This window comes from Equus przewalskii, chromosome 14 (genome assembly GCF_037783145.1).
Source record: "Equus przewalskii isolate Varuska chromosome 14, EquPr2, whole genome shotgun sequence".
NCBI classification, from domain to species: domain Eukaryota; kingdom Metazoa; phylum Chordata; class Mammalia; order Perissodactyla; family Equidae; genus Equus; species Equus przewalskii.
The window spans coordinates 30,193,306-30,217,870 of NC_091844.1; the positions used below are offsets into that span (position 1 = coordinate 30,193,306).

Consider the following 24,565-nt stretch of genomic DNA (forward strand, 5'->3'; position numbering starts at 1 on the left):
ATGCTTGGTATTGGCATTTTTATCTGGGAGATTCCCCCCAGGCACCAGCTGATGACAATGGGAGAGCCTTAAGCCTGCCTGTCTTTCTTTTTCTCTTTACCAACATAGTCTCAGAGGTGAAAAGTTTAGATAGCAAACCTATAAACCTGCATTTATGAGGCAAATAAATATTTCTCAGAGCGACGTTCCCTTTCAGGGGAAGCTGCTGATGTGCAGTTGGTCTCTGATAAAGAGCTTAATGAAACCTCCATCCACCTGGCAGCTGGGCTGGAGGGAAAGCAGGAAACTGCACAGCCACTACTGGCCCCTTCCCCCGCCCTCACTCAACCAGGGAAAAAAGAAGAGGAGGTCAGACCTTTCAGGGAAGTCCAGGTGCCAGCCTATTGAGTGACCATTGTTGCAAAACTCAGGTATGAGACAGATTCCTTTAACATGTAGACTTACAGAGAAACTTGGAACCTCTCCCCACCCCACTTCCATAGCCTGTGTAAAATCCAAAGGCCTCCTTCAGACTTCTGTGAATCCCCAAATACCTCATCTTCTTGCCTCCTTGGCTCCCGTTTCCATAATGCAGTTTTGCAGCCTTCTAAGAGTGAAACGCAGCCTCTTTGCATTCCACCCCAAAAAAACGTACACATATGTATTGTGTGTGTGTGTGTGTGTGTGTGTATATATATTTCCAAGCAGTTGAGAGCTGAGTAGATTTGTCTTAAGACTGGGATCGAGGGGGTGGATTTTTAGGAGAGATTTATATCACTTATTCTACACAGCAAACAGCTTTGAAAAAGTCACTTATCAGTCATCTCAAGTCTCTGTAGTTGTTTGGACGATAACACCAGTAGGAATTTCCTTCTTAGCCCTTCTCACACATATTAGTTGTCTCCTCTCTTTAGATTAGCTCCTTGCCTTTCAAGAACCCAAGTAACAAATTCCTTCCCCCTTCTCCACTACATGTCTTAGCATCTTGGGGATCTTACAAAGCAAGGTACTTCCCCAAATACGTGTCTCTGCCTTAAAAAAATTCTGATGCCGGATATTAAGAGAATGAAGTTTTTGCCACCTCTTTACAATTAGAAGGGTCTCCCTGAAGCCGTTTTCTTTCCTTCTTTTCTTTAATCTAGTTGATATTGGACTGGACGTCTTACATCTGAGAGAATTTCAGAGCACACTGCCATCCCTGGCCTGGATCTTGAGACAAACTTTTTCTGTAAAGGACTGGATAGTGAATATTTTAGGTTTTTCGGGTCCTATAGTCTCTGTCACAACTACTCAACTCAGCTGTTATAGCATGTAAACGGTCATAGACAGTATGTTAACCAATGAGCATGGCTGTGTTCCAATAAAACTTTATTTACAAAAACAAATGGCAGCTGTAGTTTTCCGTCCCATGATCTAGAAGAAAGCAGAAAGCAGCCTCTAAGAAAACAAGTAGAGAAGCCTCCAGGCTAAAATTCAGTCTGCTTAGTTTAGCATATGAGCCCACTCATCTCTTGCCTCATTTGTCCTGCTTATTCCTAAGGTAGTCCCACCTACCTGGCTCAGGCTTAGATGCCCTTCTTTTGAACTTTTCTTTGCACCCTGTTGGGGTACCTCTTAGAGTGCTCACATCGTTTTGAGTTCCTCAAAACTAGGGATGTCTTATTCATCTTTTCATGTACCTAGAAAAGTGCCTGATACCTTGTTGATACTCAATTTATGTTTGTTAAAATAATTCCTGCTTTCTATATCCTGTGTTTGCCCAGATTTCTGTGTCAGGGGCTGTTATGATTCCATATCTGGTGGCTTATCTCAGGTCACCCTGTCAGTCAGGGGCCCCCCAGCCTGAGGCTGTTTTTGCTCTGCTGAACAGCCTCCTAGAAGGGACCTGTGCATCAGTGATTATGGAAAATACTTTATAGTGATGCGATGGTTTCATCCTGTCAAAGGCAGAGAGCGGGCAAAAGAAACTTCTCCTGGCTGAGTGCTCTGTGTATTACTGTTCTCTTGAGTAAGTATGCTGCATTCTATATAGTTAGATTATATGTTAAGTGTCCCGGAGGAGCATTTTTATTTGAAATCATTTGGTAGTCTATCCTGTTTAACATGAAGAATTCTTCTGGAATGTATATAAAGTACAAATTCAGGTTTTCATACATCGAGTTTACTTCAAGGACATACCTGTTTTGGGAACACAGTTCTCTACAGGACTCAATATGCCTCTTCAAGAGAAAACCTGTAAAGTGAATCACCCCAAGGGGAAGGAGGTGTGGCTGTTGTCAGCGTGTCTTTGTATCTGTGTTCATCTGTGTGCACCGTGGCTCCTACAATCCTGTGGTCCGCGTGGAATCTTCACAGGCATTCTGGGAAGAAGAGGCTCTCCCTAACATTAGGTAGGCCCCATGCTGCCCACTAGGGGCCAGCCCAGATGTCACCTTAGAGGCAAACATCTGCTCAGTTCCCACTCACTGGTCATTGGTATCTTCTCCTGGAACCTTAGAACCAAATATCTCAGACTAGGTTCCCACTCACCTGTCATAGATATTCGCTCTCCTGTTTGATGTTTTCTTCTTCCTCACACAGCCTTCCTTCTAGTGCTGGTCAGGAATACTCTGTTTAGTTTATTTGGAAAGTTTGTTGTAAGAAATACAAATTATAAGTCTGTCCCACCGTCTAGTCAATATTATTCCTATGAAATGTCAGTTCACCAATTTTAATTCCATTTAGTGTGTCTTTGATGACTTCTTGTTGGAAATCCAGCCCTATGCCAGTCTATGCTGTGGAGTAGTCAGAAGAAGAAAACATGATCCCCGTCCTTGGGGAGCTCCCGGTCTGCATGGGAGATGAGGCTCGTGTCACAGGAGCTGGTGGTGAAGGCAAGAATGTATAAAACAGTTCTCCTCACCTTTGAGTATGCATGATGTGAATTGGTTTGGTAACAAGCATTAGTAGTGTGAACAAGTAGGGCATTCTTCACCAGGCTCTTCATTTTTACTTTCTGCGTCCTTTGGGTAATCCTTTCTGCCTAAGAGAATGCAAGGGCACCCTCAGAATCATTTGCTTGAATTTTAGCCTGTAATTCTTACTTGATGGTTTCCTTCTACTCCTTTACCCATGAACAACTCATCCATTTGAATTATCTCTACATTTTCTGCTGATGAAGTGTGTAAGTTTCATGCACTAACAAGGATCAACAGAGTCCTGCTTTATCTTAATAGTATCTTATTCTGAAGGTCTTTCATGGAAGTTTGTATTTGTTCTGCTATTATAACGCTGTCTGTATTCTGTCCAGTTAACTCACTCTGTGGCCTTGGACTAGTTTTCACTTTGACTCATTTGGATTTTTCTAGACTTTCTCAGCTACCATTGCAAAAAAGAGTCTATTCAGAAGCTTGGCCTAGCCTCAGGCAAGTGCCTAACCCAGAGACTGAATAAATGAGGAATTTTTTTTGTTGAACAGCCAAGGCATCTTGGGGAGTGCAAGCTCTCAAGCTTCCTCTACCACTTGTCTACCTTGTAATTTTCAGAAGCTTGCTATCCTTTCTGCCTCTTGGTCCTCCCCGCCCCAGCACCTTCTCACATTGTAATTCTGAGTCCTACTAAGCCATGGGAATGTTCTGAAGTTGCAAAGAAATATAGTAGAAACAGCTTTAGAACTGCCAACACTCAACATCGATGAAAGTCATGGAGGAGGCCAAACAAAAAGAAGAGATATTCTATCATAGTAGCTTGCTTAGCATAACCTGATTCAAATGTCTTCCTTTTTCCTATCCTTTCCCACTTGTACACATTTTTATATAATAAGCAGTAATCTCATAATTTAGAATTTTTATTAACTAAGTATCTTATAAGGTGTCACATCAACTATTACGCTAGTTTAGTTCTCCTGTTCTGATAAACATCAGAAACAAATAAGTCTGTTTTTGAGCTCAAAGCATCGTTAATGACTGACTGAGTTTGCCTTTGATTGAAGTAGCCCTAACATGTATCAGTGTGTCCTACTCTGTGAATATCTAACACTCTCCTGATCCATCAGTTTAACAATAAAATGCCCCCAAACATAATGTCTGGTCTGTCCCATAAAAATGACTTATCTAATTTACAAAAGTAGAATTTGTGTAATAAATCAAGAATATGATCATTAATGAGGAATTAGCAACTAGAGAGTGAGTTCTAGAATATACCGTTAAGTGAAAAAAGCAAAGTGCAAAAGAGAATCTACAGTATGCTACCCTTTGGGTAAGAAAGAAGAAGCTATAAGACAAGGCCCATGTGTGTTCTCATTTGTACAAAAGAAACCAGATTGGTTACCTGCACAGGGTGAATAAGAAAGATGTAAAAAGAAGTGGGGAGTATAGAACAAGCTAGTTGGGATGAGGAGGGAGCGGTACTTCTGAGCATACTTTTTTATACAGCTCTGACTCATCCCTCAAAGTAAATAGATAATCAACATCAACCAGACCGTGGGAGGATCCAAAATGGAAAATAAGCAGTGAAAAATAAATCTAACTAAATTATGAAAGAAAAATATAACCACACTGACAGGGGTGAAGGGTATAGAGAAACTGTCTATACTATTTTTGGAACTTTTATGTAAGTCTAAAATTATTTCAAATTAAAAAAAAACAAAATCTGACACTATGTTAATAAAATGCAGGCAAATTTTCATATTGAACTCTATGACAAGGATAGAAGCATAACTGGTATTTGATATTGCTGAGATGATTCCCATCACCTTTAAGGCATTATCTGATAACCAGAATAAACTTAAAGTACACCCAGTGTGTCTATGTGTGTATTTGTATGTGTGTGTGTGTGTAGTCTGCACCAGAATTTATATTTGCTGTTTAAATTATGTTGTGAGTGGAAAACGTTGCAAAATTTTCAATTGAAAGCACAAAAAGGAGGAATAGTCAGTATGTCACTTAATAACATTTAACTTATTTGACTTGGATTACAGTTATTCGTGTTTTTCTTTTATTCTCCTATATGAAGGGAAACCACTTATTTTAATATCACTTGAAAGGTCCAGCCCTTTTCCTCGCATGTAGTAGATGCTTTAAAAACATTTGCCAAATTCAATGGGTTTACATCCTCACTAAGAAAATCTCAGACATGCAAACATGTTTTATTCTTCATGTTTCAAATCCTACGAGTAAATATTAGAAGAGGTTACTTCACTTGAACTTTTGATTTATTTTTATTTTTATTTTTTTTTAAAGATTGGCACCTGAGCTCACAACTGTTAGCTCAGTGGTGAAGTGCGCAGTTAAGTGGCTAAGTTAGCAGTGGTGAAGTGCGCACGTTCTGCTTCTCGGCGGCCTGGGCCTCACTGGTTTGGATCCCGGTGCGGACATGGCACTGCTTGGCATGCCATGCTGTGGTAGGCGTCCCACATATAAAGTAGAGGAAGATGGGCACGGATGTTAGCTCAGGGCCAGGCTTCCTCAGCAAAAAAGAATAGGACTGGCAGTAGTAGCTCAGGGCTAATTTTCCTCAAAAAAAAAAAAAAAAACAAAGAATTTTAACAATGTTCTGATGCAGAAGTAAAAACTCGTCAAAAGCCAACTACAAGGAAATTCACTAAGTAATGAGGAAACCTGCTTATGAGAAAAATGAGCTATTCTTGGGGTTGTGTTAGCAAGTTGCCTGGTCCAACCAGGCTCACCAGGCCTCACCAGCCAAAGCAGACCCTTGGCTGTGGACCCCCCGACCCACCCAGGGCACAGGGCCTGTATGTACACTGATCTCCTCTCATGACGAGACTGTTGCTTGGCTGAGACTTGTGTTATAAGTGCTTCTTTGTACACGTGGACCACTTTGTGTTTCAGGCAGATGGACATCCCTCAGCTCTTGGCTGAAGTCACAAACTCATCCCAGAAATGGGGTAGATGGAATACTGGGGGTACACAAGGCCATGTAAAGTGGTCCTTGAGATACAGGTTTAGGTAGTGCCCAGACACACCATTAAACACTAAATCACATTGTAAGAAAGCTATTGCTCTTTAGTCTTCGTAATAACAGCCAGAACATCTCGTTGCGGCACTAGTATTTGGGTTATCTTCTATTTGTGGCAAGTAAGAATGGTTTCCAGTTTATGATAGTGATGTGAAACGTTCTTTTAAATTTTTCTTATGATCAAAACATGAATCAGTACAAAGAAAAAAATGTTAAGTAAATAGGACAGGTAGCATGAATATATGTTAAACATTGCAAAGATGATACTACAATAATAAAGTTTTGGGAATGGTGATCTTATGTCTAGTCTCGTACCTCTGACCCTCCTCTTTCTTCTGCTTCTCCATCCACCACCTACTTATAAACATCAAGAAATAAAATCCCTTAAAGTGCATATATAGTATGCTACTTTCCATGAAAGAAGGAAGGGGAAATAAGAAAATATACATTTATCTGCTTATCTTTACAAATAGAATCCTAGAGAGGACAAATTCGAAACAATGGAATTGGTTACCTGTAAGGCATGGGAGGATTTGGGGTAAGAGGGATACAATAAGGGAAGGAGTGACACTTCTCTGAGTTAACTTTTTTGTATAGTTTTGACTTTTGGGACCATGTCAATGTCCTACATATTTTTAAAAACTTAAGTTAACAAGGATGAGAGGGAGGAGGCTGAAACTAAAAGCAAATTGAAACAAATGAACCCAGTTGCATTTAGATGAATACCAGAGCTAAACTGAAGGGGAAATAAAAAAGAATTAATCCAAGTGACTTGTGAGCGTAGTATTTCATTGTACACACTCAGTCTCGCAGGGGGAAGGAGAACTGCAGACACATCTTGAACTCTGTTTTTAGTAGGCTTTTTTTATAGTGGTATATACAAACAATTCTGAACCTACTTTAGGTGTAGGATTGAGCAGGTTAGTAAATGAGATGATGTTGTTGAGAGCCAGGATGCTCACTGTGGAAGAAAGCACATACTTATATGGAAAAGAGGAAGGCAAGAAAGAACTCTGTAAGAATGATTAGAATTGGTTGTATATTGATGTAAACTCATGATTTCTAAAATATGTATGTGTACACGCTTGTGTAAGTGCACTTGTATGTATGTATTATACGTGAGCATGTATGTGTGTGTGTATGTATATAAATATTTACATGCATATATTTCCTAGCTTTGTCTGCTGAAAGAGCTTAACTCTCCACAGATTGCCCCGCAATAGCAATGAACAAAGACACTCCAGTAGCAATGAGCACCCAAATCTTGATCTCTAATAACATTCCTACTAAAAGAAATCAAGGCTTCTCAGAGAAATGGCTCATTACACAGCTGGGGCACAGTGGATGCAAGATGAGCCTGCAACACCTTATTATGCGAGAAAGTAAAGAAGAGTTCCAAAAAATTATGGGGGCATGTCACAAGGATACAGGCTCCAGCTTGAAGCAGCTCCCACTTGCCAAATCTGGGACACTTTGAGCACTCAAATAATTAGTATAGTAGTGAATATAAGCCATTGAAAAAAATGGAAACCCATGAATCCGTACCAATAATAAATAGATAATGGGGAAGAAGGGAGAGCACTTGCTTACGATAGAATGCTGAGTGACAACTGATAATGTGTAGGGAAGGATGGAGTTGGAATGTCATCAGTTTGCAAGCATCATAGTAAAGACTGAGTCAGACAAGAATCCTCAGTGGATGGTAGATCTAAGGGGAAATTTTAATCAGGAGCAGTCTGTTTGCGTGATCTTAAATTGTCTCCTCAATTGCTTCCTATTTGCAAAGGAAAACATAGTACCTGGACAGTGAAGAAATCAGATAACATCTTAACTGGGTGATCAAAATTAATATCCCTAATGAGACAAATGAACATGATACCCTGAGGAGGACAGAGCGTCACTTAGGTAGTATTCTGCATGACTTATGTTACGAGAAAGCATTAGAAAAACCAAAACTGAGGAGGAAAAAAGGAGGCAGGGCACTATATTCTTCAAAAATGTCAATATCGGATAGGAAAGAAAAAGGTTGTGGAAATAGTCCAGATTAAAGGAGACTAAGAGGACAAGTAAATGTGTGCCTACTCATAAATTGTATGATATAATGGAGGGGAAGGCCATACAGGACATTATTGGGTCAATTTATAAAATTAAAATGTGGACAGTATCAATATTAAATTTACTGAATTTGAAAATTATACTGTGATTACGTAAGAGAATATCCCTACTTCTTAGAAACACTGAAGTACTTGGGGAGAAAGGGCCATGATATATGCAGTTTACTCTCAAGAGACTCAGAAAAGAAGTGGTGTGTGTGCACATGTGTTTAAAGAGAGAAAGAACACAAATGATAGAGCATATGGGATAAAATGTTGACATGGATGCATCCAGGTGGAGGGTATACGGTGTTCTTTATACTGTGCTTACTCTTGCAACTTTCTGATAAATTTAAAATTATTTCCAAATGGAAAATTTAAAAAATAAAGAAGAATGTGATTGTTAGCGATGACTGAATGTTCTGCATCCTGGGAAAGACTTTACTGAGATCTAACAAGGCCATGGTATGTGGAGAACCACGCTGGGAGGGCCTGACCCACCTTTGAAAGTCATAGTCTGAAAATCAAAGTGGTATATTGATAAATAGCCTTGCTGGTTCTCCTGGCCTCTTATTCTAACACTGTTCTATGGAATCCAGTAGAACTGTGCCCCCAGGCAGCTAACTTAGTTAAGCACCCTCCACACTCCAGTCTATAGCCATCTCTCAGAGGAGGCTCCGAGACGTAGATATAGGCCGCCCTAAAGGACTGTGGAAGCAGCATGGACCCAGAGTGTGATCTATAGGCTCATACTGGTTGAGCTTAATAGAATTTTGTAGCTTCCATGCCTGGAGTGGGATCAATTAGGGAGCTTGTCGTCCCAGAGCTCTTAGGCGCAGTGCTGGCATTGAGAGACTTTGGCAGGAAAGTTAGAAACTCTTAGAGCTAAGTCACGAACTGCCCTCCTCACCCCATTGGTGATTTACCCAGGTTTCATCAGCCGGAAAGACATAGTGTTCTTTTCAATAAATTAGAAAATACTGATACCATTAATTCCATCACAGAGATTAGGAATTCATTAGTAAAGAGGGTAGTTTTATAAAATGCATGTATATATCCACATCTGGAAAGTAATACCTAAAAGAGTTTTAAGAAATCAGGTGTCCACATTTTTCCAAATAAACTTATTTGTTGTTTGTTCACTTTTCTTTTATAGCTCCCCAGTGTGCAAATAGTAAGGTTTTTAAAATTTTTCTGGGAAAAAAATTTTAATTAAGAAAATGCTATCCTTTTTCATAATTTTTCCTGCGATTTGGGGGAAAAGCATAGTCATATTGGTAAAGCACAATACCAGAAGAACTTCAGAACAAGGGACACTCCGAGTGTCTGTCGTACTCCCCAGGAGTGAGTAGAGAGGAACTGTCTTGCGTGGTCTTTGGACACCACAGGACAGAAATACCAAAGTCAGAGCAGGAAAGTCAGGGAAAATTCTCTCCTAAAGGAGAGCTCTGTGAGGCCTCGGGGCAGCAAAAGGAAGTGGTAGAAGCCCTTTTACTTGCCAACTAAAATAGGCATGACCTAAAAGAGGCCTGAGAGGGCCCTGCGGGGCCACGCTGGCCAGACCAACCAACATGTCTGTTCCTCCCTCTCCCCCCTCCTCTCATCTTTAACATTCCTTTCTTGGCTGAGGGTGTAGGGGCTTTTCTCAGTTTTAGGCTTGGGATTTCAGCCAATTCCCATCCTGCCTGAGGAAGTTCATAACAGCTATTCTGAAAGAATGGATGGAAGAGGAGGCTTCCAAGCAGGGCAGGGCCCACACTGCTTGTTTGCCCAGCTGCACAGTGTGGACAGACAGGGGCGGAAGTGTGCCTGGAGCCCAGGCTCTGGCACAGGGTTGGAGTCTAGGCCTCTCTGCCTTTGTCTGCACAGAGAGAGCCATCTACTTGTCTCCATCAGTGGTTGTCTCTTAGAAAGGGAGAAACAGGGAAATGTCATGAGTCAAAAAACATTTGTATGTTCCTCATTGCTAGAAAGACTGCTGAGAGGCCCCTCCTTCTACAGTGATGTCAGTCTGGGACTGTGCTCCCCTAGAAGCTTTAGGGGGGATCTAACAGCTTCCTTTTCATCACCTGTACCTTTCAAATGCACTCATTTTTTTTTTTTTTTCAGCTTCACTCAGTTACAGGTTTTAAATATTTGAGTGATACCTGAGGCTAAAACTGGCTAGGAAATTGGACAAAATTTATTTAGTTTCTCCAAGTCAAAATCTCCCCCAGTCTCAGAACTCAGTTTACCCTCAGAAAACTCTCATTAAACTTCTAAAACTCTCATTAAACTTCTAAATACACATCTGGTTCTTATAACCGCAATGCCAGACTGTGCATCCTCCATCATGAGCTAAGCTGTTTTTCAGTCCTGACCTACTATGGCCCTGGTTTCCATCTGCTCAGCCGGTGTCCACGTAGGTGTAACACACATTGCCTCGTGTGGATGCTACATGATCCATTTATGCCTTGGCTCAGTGTTTCTGTGTTGTCTCTGTGTCCTGTTTGTATATAGACAGGTCTGTGTATCTGATCAACTGAGTAACTTGAGCAAAGTCAATGCAGCAAGACATGAAACTGCTACTTGAACCTAGAGCTCTTACCTCAAAGCTCGTACATTGCATATGTGGCACTGGACTATATCCACCTTTATTTGTTCCTTGCTGAATACTGAGCTCCTAGAATGGTGCCTGGCACATGGAAGGCATTTGATAGTATTTATTAAATGAATAAGTGAGTAATTATGACGATAGTCTTGTGTTTTGATTCAGTCCAGTGTTAGTTTCGTTACAGGCCTGCCTCTGAGAGCTAACTGCTGACATGTAGTCTTAGCAACATTACAGTGCTTAGGACAGAGATGACTCTGCCTTCTAATGATTACTATTTTATTTTCTTAGTCACAGTGCATTCTGTAGCCCTTCTTTCTCTTACTATATTTTTATTTTTCAAGTCTACTGTCAGCTGGTAATGAGGGATGATAGGGGTTTCTAAAATCCTGGTTTGTCCTGTCTGTCTCATTAATCCCTGGGGTGGGGATTTGGGTATTTTACAGCTTTTGGATCTCTTCATCCAGTGGGATTGGTCAACCTACCTTGCTGACTACGGTCAGCCCAACTGCAAGTACCTCCGGGTGAACCCAGTGACAGCTCTGACCCTGCTTGAGAAGTGAGTACTCAGTGCAGTGGTCTGTGTTGGGAGCTGGGGAGATGGGGATGGGGGTTTGGTGTAGAGGATCATTTTCTCTTTGCCAATACCTTGAAAAGACAGCAGAGAGACCCTGTTTTTGAAGTTGCTGTAGGTACTATCAGCATTCTCCTTCGTTGGATTTGGCAGACCAGTCTTCCTCTTGTAGCGTCTTAATTCCTGAGCCCCAACAAGTTAGGCCAAGTATGGGTCAGTTTGATTCTGACATTACCTTGGAGCTTAATAGGTCAGCATATCTTTAACTAGAGATGACAAGAGAAGAAAGGAAGATGCCTTAGTTTGGGGCTCAGGATAGCCTGGTGAACAGAGTGAGGCTGGCTCCAACAATCTGGGGTATGATGATGGATAGAGCAGCCCCATAAACAGATGGCTTCTCTGGTTCCTAGCAGAGAAGCTCTCAGAATTACCGAAATCTTCACCTGTACCCACTTCTGCCACCTGCCAGATTGAGCTTTATTGTGCTATGTCCCAAGAAAGCTGTGTTGCAGAAGGTGTCTAATTGTGCCTTAGGCAGTCAGTAGCCAGCAAAGGTTGCTGCCACAGAGCTGTAGCATCTCTGAAGCTGAGGTACTACCACTGAGATTGGTTAGCCAGCTCTAGAACATCTTACAGCTAACCAACATGTCACCTAGATGCTGGGATCTGCTACCCATTGCAACCTGGCTCTGGCTTTTGCTAACTTAATTGAGAGCTGGCAGGCCAGAGACCAAGACTCTTGTAAAAAGAGAAGCTTTTTCTTCTCACCAAACTAGTTAATTCCCAGCTTCTTAGAAGAGTACCCTGCATCTAGGCAATATAGCAAGTCTATATATATGGCCAGTCAAGCAGGTCTCAAATCTTAGGAAGGCAAGGATCTGAGTCTAGGAGGTCAGAGTGGAGGCTTAAGCAGAAAGAGAGACTAAAGGATATCCTTCCTACTATGCAGTATGATAGGGGCAGAGAAGGGGAGGAGATGGAGAGTGGGCAAGAGCAGGATGCAGAGGTATGTGTTTGGAGCCGGAAACTAAGAACCCAGAATGCAGCTTTCTCCGGACCAAGACAGATGTTTCCATTTTAACTTTGTTTCCCATGATTCTCTCTCCCAATGACCTTCCTCCCTAGGATATCTAGAGAGTAAGTATATTATTCACTTGGGCCTTTTCCATCACTTTGAGGCAAGTCCTTCTGGTTTCCTCATTGACACTAATGACTACACTAAAATCCCTACCCTGTGAGTTGTCCCCACCCTGACATACTAATCTACTAAACCAGCCTGGTGCCAACTGGCTGGCTGCCTCCTCTATCCTTGGTCCTTAGAGTGACCCTTGGCTTACCAATTCCTTTGGGGCTGGGAGTGGTGGTAGGAATTTTCCCCCATTGGTGCCAGGTAAAGGGTTGTTCCCACTCAGCTTTCTGGCACCCTCAATACTCTTGCTAGCACAGGGCCTGAAATTCAGCCCTGACAGAAGGGAGCTCCTCAGCAGTCTCCCCTACCTCCTAGGGGTGAGGCCCATGGCTTTAAGATCTGGAACCTACGTCTCCCGTGAAAGACTCTATTAGAGGCAAGGCCCAATCCCAGCATTCTCAGTGAAACGGGGAGCATTTTGGCCTTTAAGTTGGTGTTTAGATGTCTTATTCATTGTATGTCCAAATGAGCTCTGGAATTCCCTTCAGTCAGTTCCCTCTCCCAGTAGTCTTTTACTCCTCTGTTCCTGAGAATCTCTAGATCCAAAAAGTACTGGTTCCTCTACTTCCTGTGGGTCAACAAGAGAGTAAAATAATCAGCCTCTCTTTAGCCTTCTGGAGGCCTAGCTGGTAACAAAGCCATGTGCTTAGCCCTAGCAGTCAGCAGAGTTTAAAAGCTTCCTTCCCAACACAGTAGGGCCAAAGCCCACCCAGATCGCTAAAGTCTATTTCCCAGCCTCATAGGAATCGGTTCCTTTACCTGACCCATTCCTGCTTTCCCCACAGCCAGCTGTACCACCAGAGCTTGACATTCTCTCCTTTTCAACCTGGCATTTCTTAGGGTGAGATATGGAAAGACCCAAAGACCTGCTGAGGACATTCAGGAAAGAGAAGAGGCCCCTGTGTCATTGAGAGGTGGCCATAGCCAAAGTAGGTCAGGATCCTGGGCCTGTAGAATGGGATAGGAAGTGGGGAGGGCTCTCCTTGGTTTTGGAGCATTCCAGGGTACAAACCAGCATGCCACATTAGCCCACAGGGCACTTGAGTTTACCTTTTGAGTAATCTCAACTCCAGGCCTTAATGGCCAAGAAATTCTAGCTTCTAGGGCTCAGAGACTACCCTCTTCTTCCCTTTCTCCTACATTATCTCCAGAGCTTCCCTCTGGGAGCTGAAAGCCAGCTCTGGCTGCCTGCCTCTGGGCTCTTTGAGGAGTCAGGAAACTAATGATCATATAGCACGTTAAATTAAATGTCCTATAAATGTAGAAAGTGTTTTTCTTCCTTTCTTCTTTCTTTCTTTTTTGTTTTGTTTTGTGTTGGTTTGGTTTAGATTTATAGCATATCCAGCAAAGGAAAAGGAGTCCTTCTCTGGGATAAATAATCTAAAACCAGGCTAGTTACACAGACATAATTGTATGATTAATGTGTTAAGGGACCAGATACAATAGCCTTCATAGCCTTGAGGACCCCTGTGCTTCCTTTTCAACCTAAACCTCTAAACCTCTGTCACCTCGCCTTCTTCCTCCCTTCCAAGCACAAGCCTCCACATGTGGGTGGTTGTACCTTAGATCAGCATTCTGAGTTTGCTTGATGAGTAATTCCAGCCTGAAGGCCCTTTAAGCTTAGATCAGAGAGAGAAGTCTCAGTTCGTTTGTAGCTGTCACTGTCAGCTAGAGCCATACAGCTGTGGTGCTCATCAGAACCTCCTCACCACATGGATATAAATGCCCTTGTGAGAGCTCTGGCCTTTTGACCCATTGGCCTCTAATCTGCTGCTCTGCACAGGGCCACCCCACAGAAAAAAATGAGCCAGAATCGGCCGAAGACTCCTGGGAAGTATGCCTGGGAGTAGTTTACTCCCCAGTGCCAGCTTCCTTCCCTCACCTCTTCTAGCCTGTCTCTATGCAGCCCAGGGAGCTGCAAAGCCAGAGAGCTGGCCCAGCTCCTGGGCGGTGGTGAAGACCTGCCTAGCACTACCCCAGGGAGAAGTTGGTCCGGGTGGTGTTCTTAATTCTGTAACACTGGTTCCTCTGTGGGCCAGAGGTCTGTAAGGCTGGGGCCAGAGTTAACAATTACCAACAGATGTCAGGGTTTGTGGGCCCTCCACAGGGGACAGCAGATTCCTGTATTCTGTCACAACGGCTTAGTCAGACTTGGGGGTTTCTGTGACAGCATCAGCCTGGCCTTGACTTTCTTTATCTGTGCATCTGAGTTAGGTCTCTCCATCTGACAGACCAGTGGCCAGAACTGCTCATGGTTTGTGCTCTAGGACTATGCCATCTCGGGAGTTTTGGCATGACTCAGTAATAAAAAGTTCTCCCGAATGTCAAGACCTGAAGATATAGACAGTCACTGAGAACTCAGGGGCTTCTCTTGCCTAAAACCCTGGTTTATCGAGTGAGAGGATGGCCCAGCCCTTTGGCACCTGCTTTCCTGAGCACCATGCCCTCTTAGCCACCTCACCGCCTCTGGGACCTTACTCTGAAACAAAAGACAAGAGATCAGTCAAGCCCTTAGTTTTGTTAGGGATGGGATAGAGTAACCAGCTACAATGAGGTTTAGAAATACACAGTGGTTTTCAGTTACTCCTGTTCTCTCAGAATTGCTAGTTAAGAGCATTTTTCTGCTTTACCTTTCAAATGCTAGCTCTAAGGTCCCAGCAGGATTTAGTAGGTTATTAAGTGATAAGTGGATCCTAGACAATTCCGTAAGAGCCTATTGACCATCAGGGCCGTAGCCTGTCCCAGATACCTGTAACAGGTGCATACCTGAAGACAGAAGGGAATGAATTATGTGGGGTGGATATGGACGATAAGGGGGTTGGCCTCTCCATAGCTGGCTCTTGACTATTTTCCAAAGGTGACTGAAGTTGGGAGGGCTGTGGGTGTCAGCGGGATAGCTTCCTGCATAGTAGGTAAGTATGGGCCTGACAATGGAAATATTCTGGACGACTCCAACTCTGAGTGGCGGTTAAGATACACTGTGCCATTCTGCCTCCTGCAGGTTCTCCTTCCACCGTTTGTCTCCTCAAACATTTTGTTCTCTTCCTTTCCTTCTGTTTAGGATGAAGGACACTAGCCGCAAGAACAACATGTTTGCACAGTTTCGGAAAAATGAGCGAGACAAGCAGAAATTGATTGACACTGTGGCCAAGCAGCTCCGAGGACTCATCAGCAGCCACCACTCATGAAGGCTGGCCTCGGGCCCACAGAGGCTGCCTGCCGTAGCCCCACAGTCCTGGACCCAGCCCTGGCTGGCCCTGCATTTGTGCATTCTTCTTCAAAGAGAGCAAATGTATTTTTTTAATAACCTATGTACAGTATTCGCATAACTTTTCCCTATAGTAAAAGAGGCACAAGAATAAGCAAGTACCTGAGATGTTGCTAGGCTGGGACTCACGGGAAGTTATACCATACTATCTGTATTATCCTAGAGATGATGGTGTCATCAGTGCCAGTATGATGAACCACCTTTCATCCATGGCTCTAGAGCTTTGGTCTGGAGCTCAGGAACTACACAAACAAGTGGGTACTTGGCACTGGGCAGTAAGGTGAGTCACCAAAAGGGTAGTAAAGTATCTCCTGTTCACTCCTGGGTGCCCCATTCACCAGATATCGGGGGCTGATTCTTCTTGACTCGAGGAAAGAACCTGGAAAACATTACTATTTAGTATGTGAAAGACCAGCACACGGTTCTGGAGGTTCATCTCCTCAGTCCACTAACTGTCATTGGCTGGTGAACAACATGGCATGTGGCAAGATGACAGCTTCACTCCAGTCCCTGAAGGATGGCTGTTTCTTTAGCCTAGATCTGACCTAATGCTTTCACTACTAATTATTCTGGGGGAGGATAGAGCTAAGTATGCAGTGGTAATAATTGGACCCCATGACTAACTGCAAGTTGCCCCCACACCAGGAGGAGATTTACTGGATCTTGAAAGCCATTGTGGATAAAATCAGAGCCACTGTCCCTTTCCCATTCATCTCATTTCCTTCTTTCAGGGTCAGGGCACCTGGTTCAGGGCATAGGTCAACAGTTATTTCCATGGGTCTTTACAGAGAGTCTTGGACCTGACCTCCTCCAGCAGTGTCATTGGGATAGATCATATTCCAGAAGCCTGAAAATGGTCCGTCCTTCACCCTTAGTTAAAATCGAAAGATAAATTGGGATTGTTCCTTTGTGTTTTAAAACTAACTTTCTGGCCACTATCTTTAAATGATATGTCACCTGCTCTGCACTGTAGGGGCAGCCACAGCTAGACTACATGCCTCTAGGGATGGAGCCATGTCACCATGAAGTAGACAGGGCCAACCATGGCTAGCAGTTTGTGCCTCTGGCCCAGCTGTCCCTCATTAAGTCCTGTCCTGGATATGAAGCTTTTCTTGCTCAAGCCCAAGGCTTCTGCCCTCTTTTAAGATCCCCAAAGCCATCTTTTGGCCTCATCTGAGAAAGGCTATCTATAACCCTGCCCCCCAAACTCTAGAGTTTGCACAGGAAGCCTGGGCCAGCTAGCTTGGAGGCTGTGTCCACTGTCCCAGATGGGCTTCTGAGACTTAATGCAAGGGCTTTGCTATGAGGTCAGTGAGAAGAACCTGCACTTTAAGACACTTCAGGAAGATGCCACTATGGCTACTAGCAAGAATATAGTTGTGCATCTCCAAACAATGACAAATAAGCCACACAGGCATTTCCAGCTTGGATTAGTGGGAGGAGAGAGTCATCAAACAGAATTCTTCACTACCTTTGTCAGCTACTGAGTTGCTTTTGGGGAGGGCAGTGCTTCCTTTTTCATTCTCCACCCCCCAAACTCCCCAATCCTATCACAACTTGAAAACCATAGGGAAGAGAATATGCACACAGACATGCAGCCTTCCTCAAAGTTGGAGAGACTGGCTGCATGTAAGCTCTGCAGAAGCCTTCTGAGCCTCAGCCTGAGGGCTAGGTGGTTGTCCCAGGGTCTTAGGTGAAACTAAGGGATGAGTACTGCCACTCAGAACTTCAAAAGCCAAGAGAAGGCAGAGGTCCATGGGAACAAGACCCAAGATGCATCTCCCAAGCCCTGGTCTTTATTGAAAAAGAGCGAGAAACGATTACACTAATCTGAAGTCCTGCTGCTTAAGAAGGGTCCAGAACACTCTCCTTCGCTAGTCCCCAGTTTGCAGCAAGACGTCTTCAGCTTTGAGTGCTGAGACTTGAAGTGGGAATGGAGAAAACCTTAAGTGAGCACAATTGTTGTCTTTTTCGAGAGTCATCATTGTTGGTCTAGTCTCACACCTGTTCCCTGGAAAAACTGCCATAGAGGAAAAAGCGAACAGAGTAGAAGAATGAGGGTACTCTGCACCTTGCACACAGATCCCTCCAAAGAAAAAGCTTATTCAAGCTCAAGACTCATAAAGGTGGGCCCTCTGGTAGATCTCTTCTTCTCTCTCAGTCTGCCTTCAGTCTTTCCTGACAAAACCAATGTGCTGCTACCAAGTCAACTGTAGAGACACACTCTTGGTGGGCAGGGAAGGATAAAAGACAGGGGCCAGCAATGTCTAAGTTGTTCGAATTGGTGAAGTAGGACTTTTTCATTTTGTCTATAGGCCTCTAGCTAGGCCAGCCCTTGAGAGGACTTGTGCAAAGCATATGTGCCCATGCCCTCAGACTCCTAAGATCTGGCCTCAAATGCCCAGAGATATAGAAGTGCTCTGGAGGCCTCAATATGAGGGTGAGAACATGGGTGGCTGGAAGCCTACCAGCCGTCTCGTTCGTATGAAGCCTTGGCCAAGTTCTTGGGGAAACTAGGTCAGTGTTCCTGAAAGTACAGTCTTGTTTGCAACCCTAGTGGGTTTCAGTAGTGCTATGGGCAGCTTGCATACTTTCATAGGAAAATCTCTCCGAGTAGACTGTAAGTGAAACTGTTGAAAGTGGGAAAGAAGAGGACCTGGAAGTTGAAAACAGCAGAGTCCCTGTTGGCAAAGAGAATGTGTGGCTTCCAGGGAGCACTCCCTAGTGTCTTCATTGCGTACCCGGCCTCCCAGTCTCCTAGGCCTCCAAGCCAGCCTGGCTTCACTACGCACTTGACAAGTGCTTGCTCAGCAAGTCCCAGACCCAGGGCCCTTCATCCCCAAGATTGGCATTGGCCGTGACCTTGCTCAGAAGGCCTCTGAGCACACTCCCTGGGGCCTGCTCAGAAATCCCCCTACCTTAGCCTCCTCTCCCAGGACTCTGGTCCTGGATGCTTCAGTTGCCTCTTTTTTTTTTTTTATTTTGCCTGTGTTCGCAATTACTTTTTACTAATGTGTTGGAAATGGCCTTTTTATTTTGCACAAATAGTTGCACATTTATGGAGGAGATTTAGGAGAGTCCATTTTTAACTCTAAAGGGAACTTTTTCTTTAAAACTCACTAGTAAAGCTACTGATGCAGATGGGCCTCGTGGTTAGTGGGAACCTCCTGTGTGGAGAGAGCATGTTTATTTCTCCTGTACATTTTCCTCTTTTAACTGCTATTAAACAAGAGAGCCTACATACCTGTTTCAAAAGCCACAGTGTTGTCTCATAGTTTTTTTGTTCTTTCACCCCTTTTGCACAGTGCAGCTGTGGTTGGTGAACTGGATGACAGACACTGACCCCCTCAACTGGACTAAGGCCTAGAGCAGGCAGAAGCCTGATGGGGAGGATAAAGCTTGCCTGCCTGAAAGGGCAAGGAGCCCTTGGAAACATCCCAATCTACTGGGTTAGGTTTTCCTGTCTACACAGTTAACTTGGCATCATCATCAAGAGGAATAACTTTTGAAATACGTGATTTATATAGAGGACCGGCTTAGGCAACTTGGGGCCCATTATGTTTTGAACATCAGCCCTGCCATGGAAAGGTTCTCGGTCAAGATGGAGTGATGTATGGTTATCCACCACAAAGCCAGGCTGGGGCAAGGGGAGAAATGAGCCTATTTTAGAGCTCACTACGGGAGAGGGACAGGCCTCATAGCCTGGTACAGGAATGGGTCTGGTCAGGGAAGACAGCACAGAGAAAGCAGGATGGTAATTAGCTGGACTTTGAAGGAATTAAATTCAAACTTTGTTGGGCTATGGGAGTATTTTAGGTGCAGGCTACATTAGAGTGAAAAGTTGCCATGAATCTGGTATGTGCTGGGAGGGTAAGTGAAGGACCTGGTAGACGCATCTGGAACCATAGTGAGTAAGGCCAGAAATGGTGGAACAGCCCTCAGCCTGCTTGCCCCCTAGGCTGGCATGCAATGTGTGGGAATAGCATGGAAAAAATGTCTTCAGTAACAAGTCTGAATACTGCAGCTGGGCTTTGATGCCTGAGAGACCTAGGCTTCAGTCCCCGCTGTGCCACTTAACCAGCTGGATGACCTTGAACAATGATCTCGCTAAATCTCATAATCCTCATCTGAGAGCAGAATAGCAGTCCCTAATTTACAGGGATTTTGTGAATTGTAAATGAGCTATGGATGGTCAAAATGCTCAGCCAGTACCTAGCCATAGCACATGTACTATTTAAGGCCTTTCCCTCCCTCCCTTCCAGTTCCACAACATACCTCCTGGCTGGGCATTGGACAGAAGTGTCCAGAGGATTAATGCCTCCAGGCTTCCCCTCCCCAAGCCCAGCACAGGGTTAATGGTAGCAAGGCCTCTCAAGCACCTGTATGCGAAACAGGTTCAAACCCTTCAAATCAAACAGCCAACCTCCTGGCTCAGAGTAGAGCCAGTCCTTCCAGTGGAATCTGCTCCTTAATACCACCTGAAGCCTTCTCTTTTCTCCTTTTAGTGCCAAAACTGATACTTCCTTCTTGAATCCAGAAGCTCTTAACCAGAGGTCCGTAAACCCTTGGAATGTGTGTGTGTGTGTGAGTGTGTACCTATGCACATATGTGCACAGGGTTATATCCACCCATTTTTCTGGATAGAAGGTGCATGGCTTTCATTAATGTCTAAGAAAGATTCATGACTAAAATACTGACTAATAACCAAATCCCTTTGGAAATGTAGATCTCCCTGTGAGGGAAATCCAGAAGCTCTGAGCAGTAACCTCCTCTCCCCGCCTCATAGAGTTCTGGCACATTTTTCAAGACCTGCAGCTCTGCCACCCAGCTTTTCCAGGAGCCCCCATGCGAACCCCAGGTCACACCCAAAGACCTGTACAGCTGTTACCCCTAGCTTTCTCTCCTCAAACCAGGTGAGGGTACTGAGGAGGGCATGAGGTCCTGGACTTGTGAGAATACAGGGACTTCCAGCTGGTCGGCGACATGACAAACCAGAGGGTCCAGTACAGAGGCTTGGGCTGTCAAAGCCAGACTAAAGCCGGCTCAGCCCAGAGCATTTCCCATCGCTTCTGAGCACTGATTGGTACGGTGTCTCACCAAGGCCTTATCCAGAGGGGGCCAGAAGCCTTTGGGCGGTGCTCTGAGGAGGAAGAGAACGAAACTGAACAAAACCAGGGACGGATGTGAGGCAGTCTCCAGCTTGCCCCTTTTCTCCTAGCTGGGCTTCTTATCTGCTCACCAGGCAGGTGAGGGTGGGGAGGAGCCAGTGGGAGATAAGGGGAGGGAGGGAGAGAAAGTGCCAGACCCTTTCCCCAGAGTTTTTAATTTAATGGGCAGTGTTTGCCTGGAATGAGAGCGCCTCTTGGCCCAAGGGACCAGAAGACAAAGGCTGCTGAGGAAGTGCAAGAAGGAGGAGAGAGGTGGGGGCCTGGGCATTGTGTGCAAGAGCTACCCCTCTATCTGTTTCAATCACTGGTGGGGTTAGGGTTACCCTGCATTTGGAGCCCCAGCTGCTTTGTGGGGTCTGTGACATCAGCCGTTGTGATGGTAATGGAGGGGCCTCTCACAGGGGGCACCCCTTCGTCCGCCAGCCCACATCAACTTCCAGAGAGGATGCAAGCTCCTCATCTCTTCGGGCGGGGGCTGGATGTGGGCCCAGAACTGGACCCAAGGCAACAGGCCCCCCCGCAGCCCCCAGTCTGAACCCGCTGCTAAGTGTACCTTCCAAGCCCAAGCTATGACCTTCCTCTCTCCAAAGCTCCAGAAAAAGAATGGAATCTGAACATTGAGATGCTTTTCTGGCCCTAAACAATCCTTCCATTCTCTAGGCTCAATGATGGGTCTATTTCCTCCTGTAAATGGGTCTCGTAATCTTCAACTTTTACCTTTGCTTCTGAGGGTAATTAATTGGATCTCGCTCTTGTTCTCCCCACACACTCTCCTCTCTGTTACAAGGCTCAGGTTAAACTGAGTAGATGCCTTCTCTTTTTTTCTGTTCCATGCAGTGTTTATTTTTAAAGCTGATGGAGTAAGGCCCTGCCCTCTCCAGTGAGCCCCTTCTCCAGAGAAGCCTGCTGGGGAAACAGCACTGCTCTGGGCACAGGAAAGGGGCCTCTGACCGCCCAGCTGAAGGCTTTTCATATAGCCAGTTTTGAGCAACCATTTCACTTTTTTTTCTCAGGTATATTTCCAAGCTTTTAGGGAAGATGCCAGGGAGGGAGTTTTCAGTTAACACTCTCAGGAGCAAAGTGGAGGGTTAAGTGGTGGTCTGGACGTTGGAGACAAAGGCAGGCAAAGATAGGCATGGGAGAAGTAAGATCAAAGGAGCAAAGCGTCTTTTTTTCCCCCCAGGATGAGGAAAAACAGTAAGGCCTCAAGTGCAGGGCAGCATGAGGGCTTCAGGGTAGGAGGAGTGAGGACAGAGCCCATCCTGGGCAGCGGGAGGGGTGGCTGCTATGGGGAGGCTGGTTGTGCAGGCAGGAAGTTGAGCCCGTGAGACACTGGTGATTTCTAGTGTCTGTGTGCTTGCCTGATGCTTCTGCTCGAAAATGAGCGCTTCAAAGGCAGGGAAGACATCAGACGCCTGTCTGAATCCTCTGCAGCACTTTGCCCAGCAAATGGCACATGGGCACTCATGACCCAGTGAATCACACTACAGTGGGGACAGTCACTACCAAGGGAGGGGGCTGTGAGAGCAGCACTCCCTGCTGTCAATGACACTGTTTAGAAAATGTCTGGTGGTAGTAAAAAGCAAACCAACTTTTAGTTTTATTATGGTTTTAAAATTCTCTGTAAAGATGTACCACCCCACTCTTGGTATGCCATAGAGTAGGGAACAGGTTGAGAACAGACTGAGTCAGGTGAGAAACCAAAGTAGCAGTTCGGTCCTGATGGACAGGTTGTGGTCCTGGCAGTGGTGGTAAATGTGTGTGTGCACGAATACGTACCTGTGGACGTGTACCTATGGATCTACTAGAATTGAGGGCTTCCCCCTCTGAGCCCTAATCCTATTTCCCACATGTAATCACTGTTAACAGTATGATACCCTTTCAGATCATTTTAATATGTATATACTGACTTTTCCACAAAAAGGTTATAGTGTCTATTGCAGATTTCTTTCCCACTTAATCTATCTTAAACATCTTTCATGGCAACATATAGGATTTTTTCATCCTTTATGAAGCTCCTAAGTATTTCCATTGCATGGATGTACCTTGAGTTTACTTAACTAATTCTGAACTGATGAATATTTGAGATGTTCCCACTATTTCACTATTATAAATAATATTGCCATACATTTGTATACATCTTTGCCTTCTCGCTTAGGTATTTCTATTGCGTAAAGTTTCAGGAGTAGAATTGTTTGGTTAAAGCCTATAAATATTATAAATGTTAATAAAAATTGTGTATTACTCTTTTGAAAATCACCAGTTTACACTCTCTCCACTAGTATATGAAAGAGTCTGTTTCTCTATATATCCTCAGCCCTATATCAATGTTTTTCATTCTTGCCAATCTTATAAGTAAAAACTGACTTCCCTTTGTTTCATTTACATTTCTTTAATTTACACTGAGCTTACGCATCTCTTTGTATGGTTTGTTGGTCATTTGTATTTCCTCTTGTATGAAATGCCTATTTAGTCTGATTTTTTTTAATTAGGTTGTCTTATTTTTCATATTGATTTGAAGCTTTTTGTGTTTTAGGGGTTTTACTTATTTGTCATTTGAGTTGCAAATATTTTTACCAGTTTTGTCTTCTGAATTTGTTCATGGTCCATATCATTTAGAGCTCCTTATTTTGCAAGTAACAAAAAAAAAGGGACTTTATTGACTGAAAATGCAAAGGTAGTTCAGGGTTGGTTTGATTCAATGACTAAAACATGTCAAGGTCCTGTCTCTTTCCTTCTCTACTATGACTTTTATATTAGCAAGGCTGTTCTAAATCTTACTTCTCTCCTGGTGACCAAATGGCTGTCATTTTTCCTACACTGTGCAGAAACTGACTTCCAATGGCCCTCTTAGAAGAGTAAGGAACCTTCTGTCCCATAAGCCTCCAGTATTTAGAGCCCTAAATTGGATTACATGTCATTCTTTTTGATCAAGACCATGCCATGGGTTTCCTGCTTAGACCAGGGCTACTTGAACCAGTTACTGTGGCCAGGGCAACAGGATTACCCTGGTAGGTCAAAACAATCAGTTCCTGCCCCGGGAATTTGGAGCAAAGAGGTGTTAATACTCACCCCCAAAACAAATTGCATGGCAGCTACACAATGGGGAAATGGTGGGAGGAATATTGAGGAGACAGACCACAATATTCACTACCTGGTATTTTTTGCTATACAGAGGTTTTTCATTTTTGAAATGTCAATTTATCAGACTTTTCCTTTATAATGTTTAGATTTCACATCAGACTTTCTTCAAAATTATGAAAATATTGACCCATGTTTTCTTCTGATATTCATGTTTAATATATTAATCATTTACCAATTTGAAATTTACTTTGAAGTGAAGAATGTGGCAGTTACCTAGCTTTTTCGGTTTTTCCAAATGGCTGGCCAGTTGTCTCACATCATTGATTTATTTTTAAATATCATCTTTATCATGTATTAAATTCCCATTTATCCTTGGGTCTATTTCTGAACTTTCTTTACTGGTCCATGATCATTCTGTTTCTGAGCCATTACCTATTGTTTTAATTACCATATTTTTGTCATATGTTTTAATATCTAGTAGTCCCTTCTTAAATCCTACTTTTCATTTTCAGAATATTCCTGAATATTTGGATATTTATTCTTCCAGGGTAATTTAAAAAATTTTTTTTCAAGTTTTAGAAGTTTTATTGTAATTTTGATTGGAATTGCATTGAATTTGTAAAATAATTTACAGCAAATGACACCCCTATAACACAAAGCCTGTC

General features: G+C 43.8%; 1 protein-coding gene across 6 annotated transcripts in view; it reads left to right on the top strand.

The window, feature by feature from the left end:
* The window catches only part of EXOC6B (exocyst complex component 6B), a 579,159-nt gene extending 560,252 nt beyond the window's left edge, over window positions 1–18,907 (top strand). For 3 of the 6 annotated variants that reach the window (XM_070572413.1, XM_070572415.1, XM_070572416.1), the window contains 2 exons: window positions 11,064–11,176; window positions 15,442–18,907. In XM_070572413.1, the coding sequence (XP_070428514.1) occupies window positions 11,064–11,176; window positions 15,442–15,568 (240 nt within the window). In that variant the 3' untranslated portion in view covers window positions 15,569–18,907. Of the gene's footprint in view, window positions 1–11,063; window positions 11,196–13,220; window positions 13,310–15,441 lie in introns of all 6 variants that reach the window. The other 3 variants (XR_011525981.1, XR_011525982.1, XM_070572414.1) reach the window with 2 other exon arrangements.
* The last annotated feature ends 5,658 nt before the right edge of the window (window positions 18,908–24,565 follow it).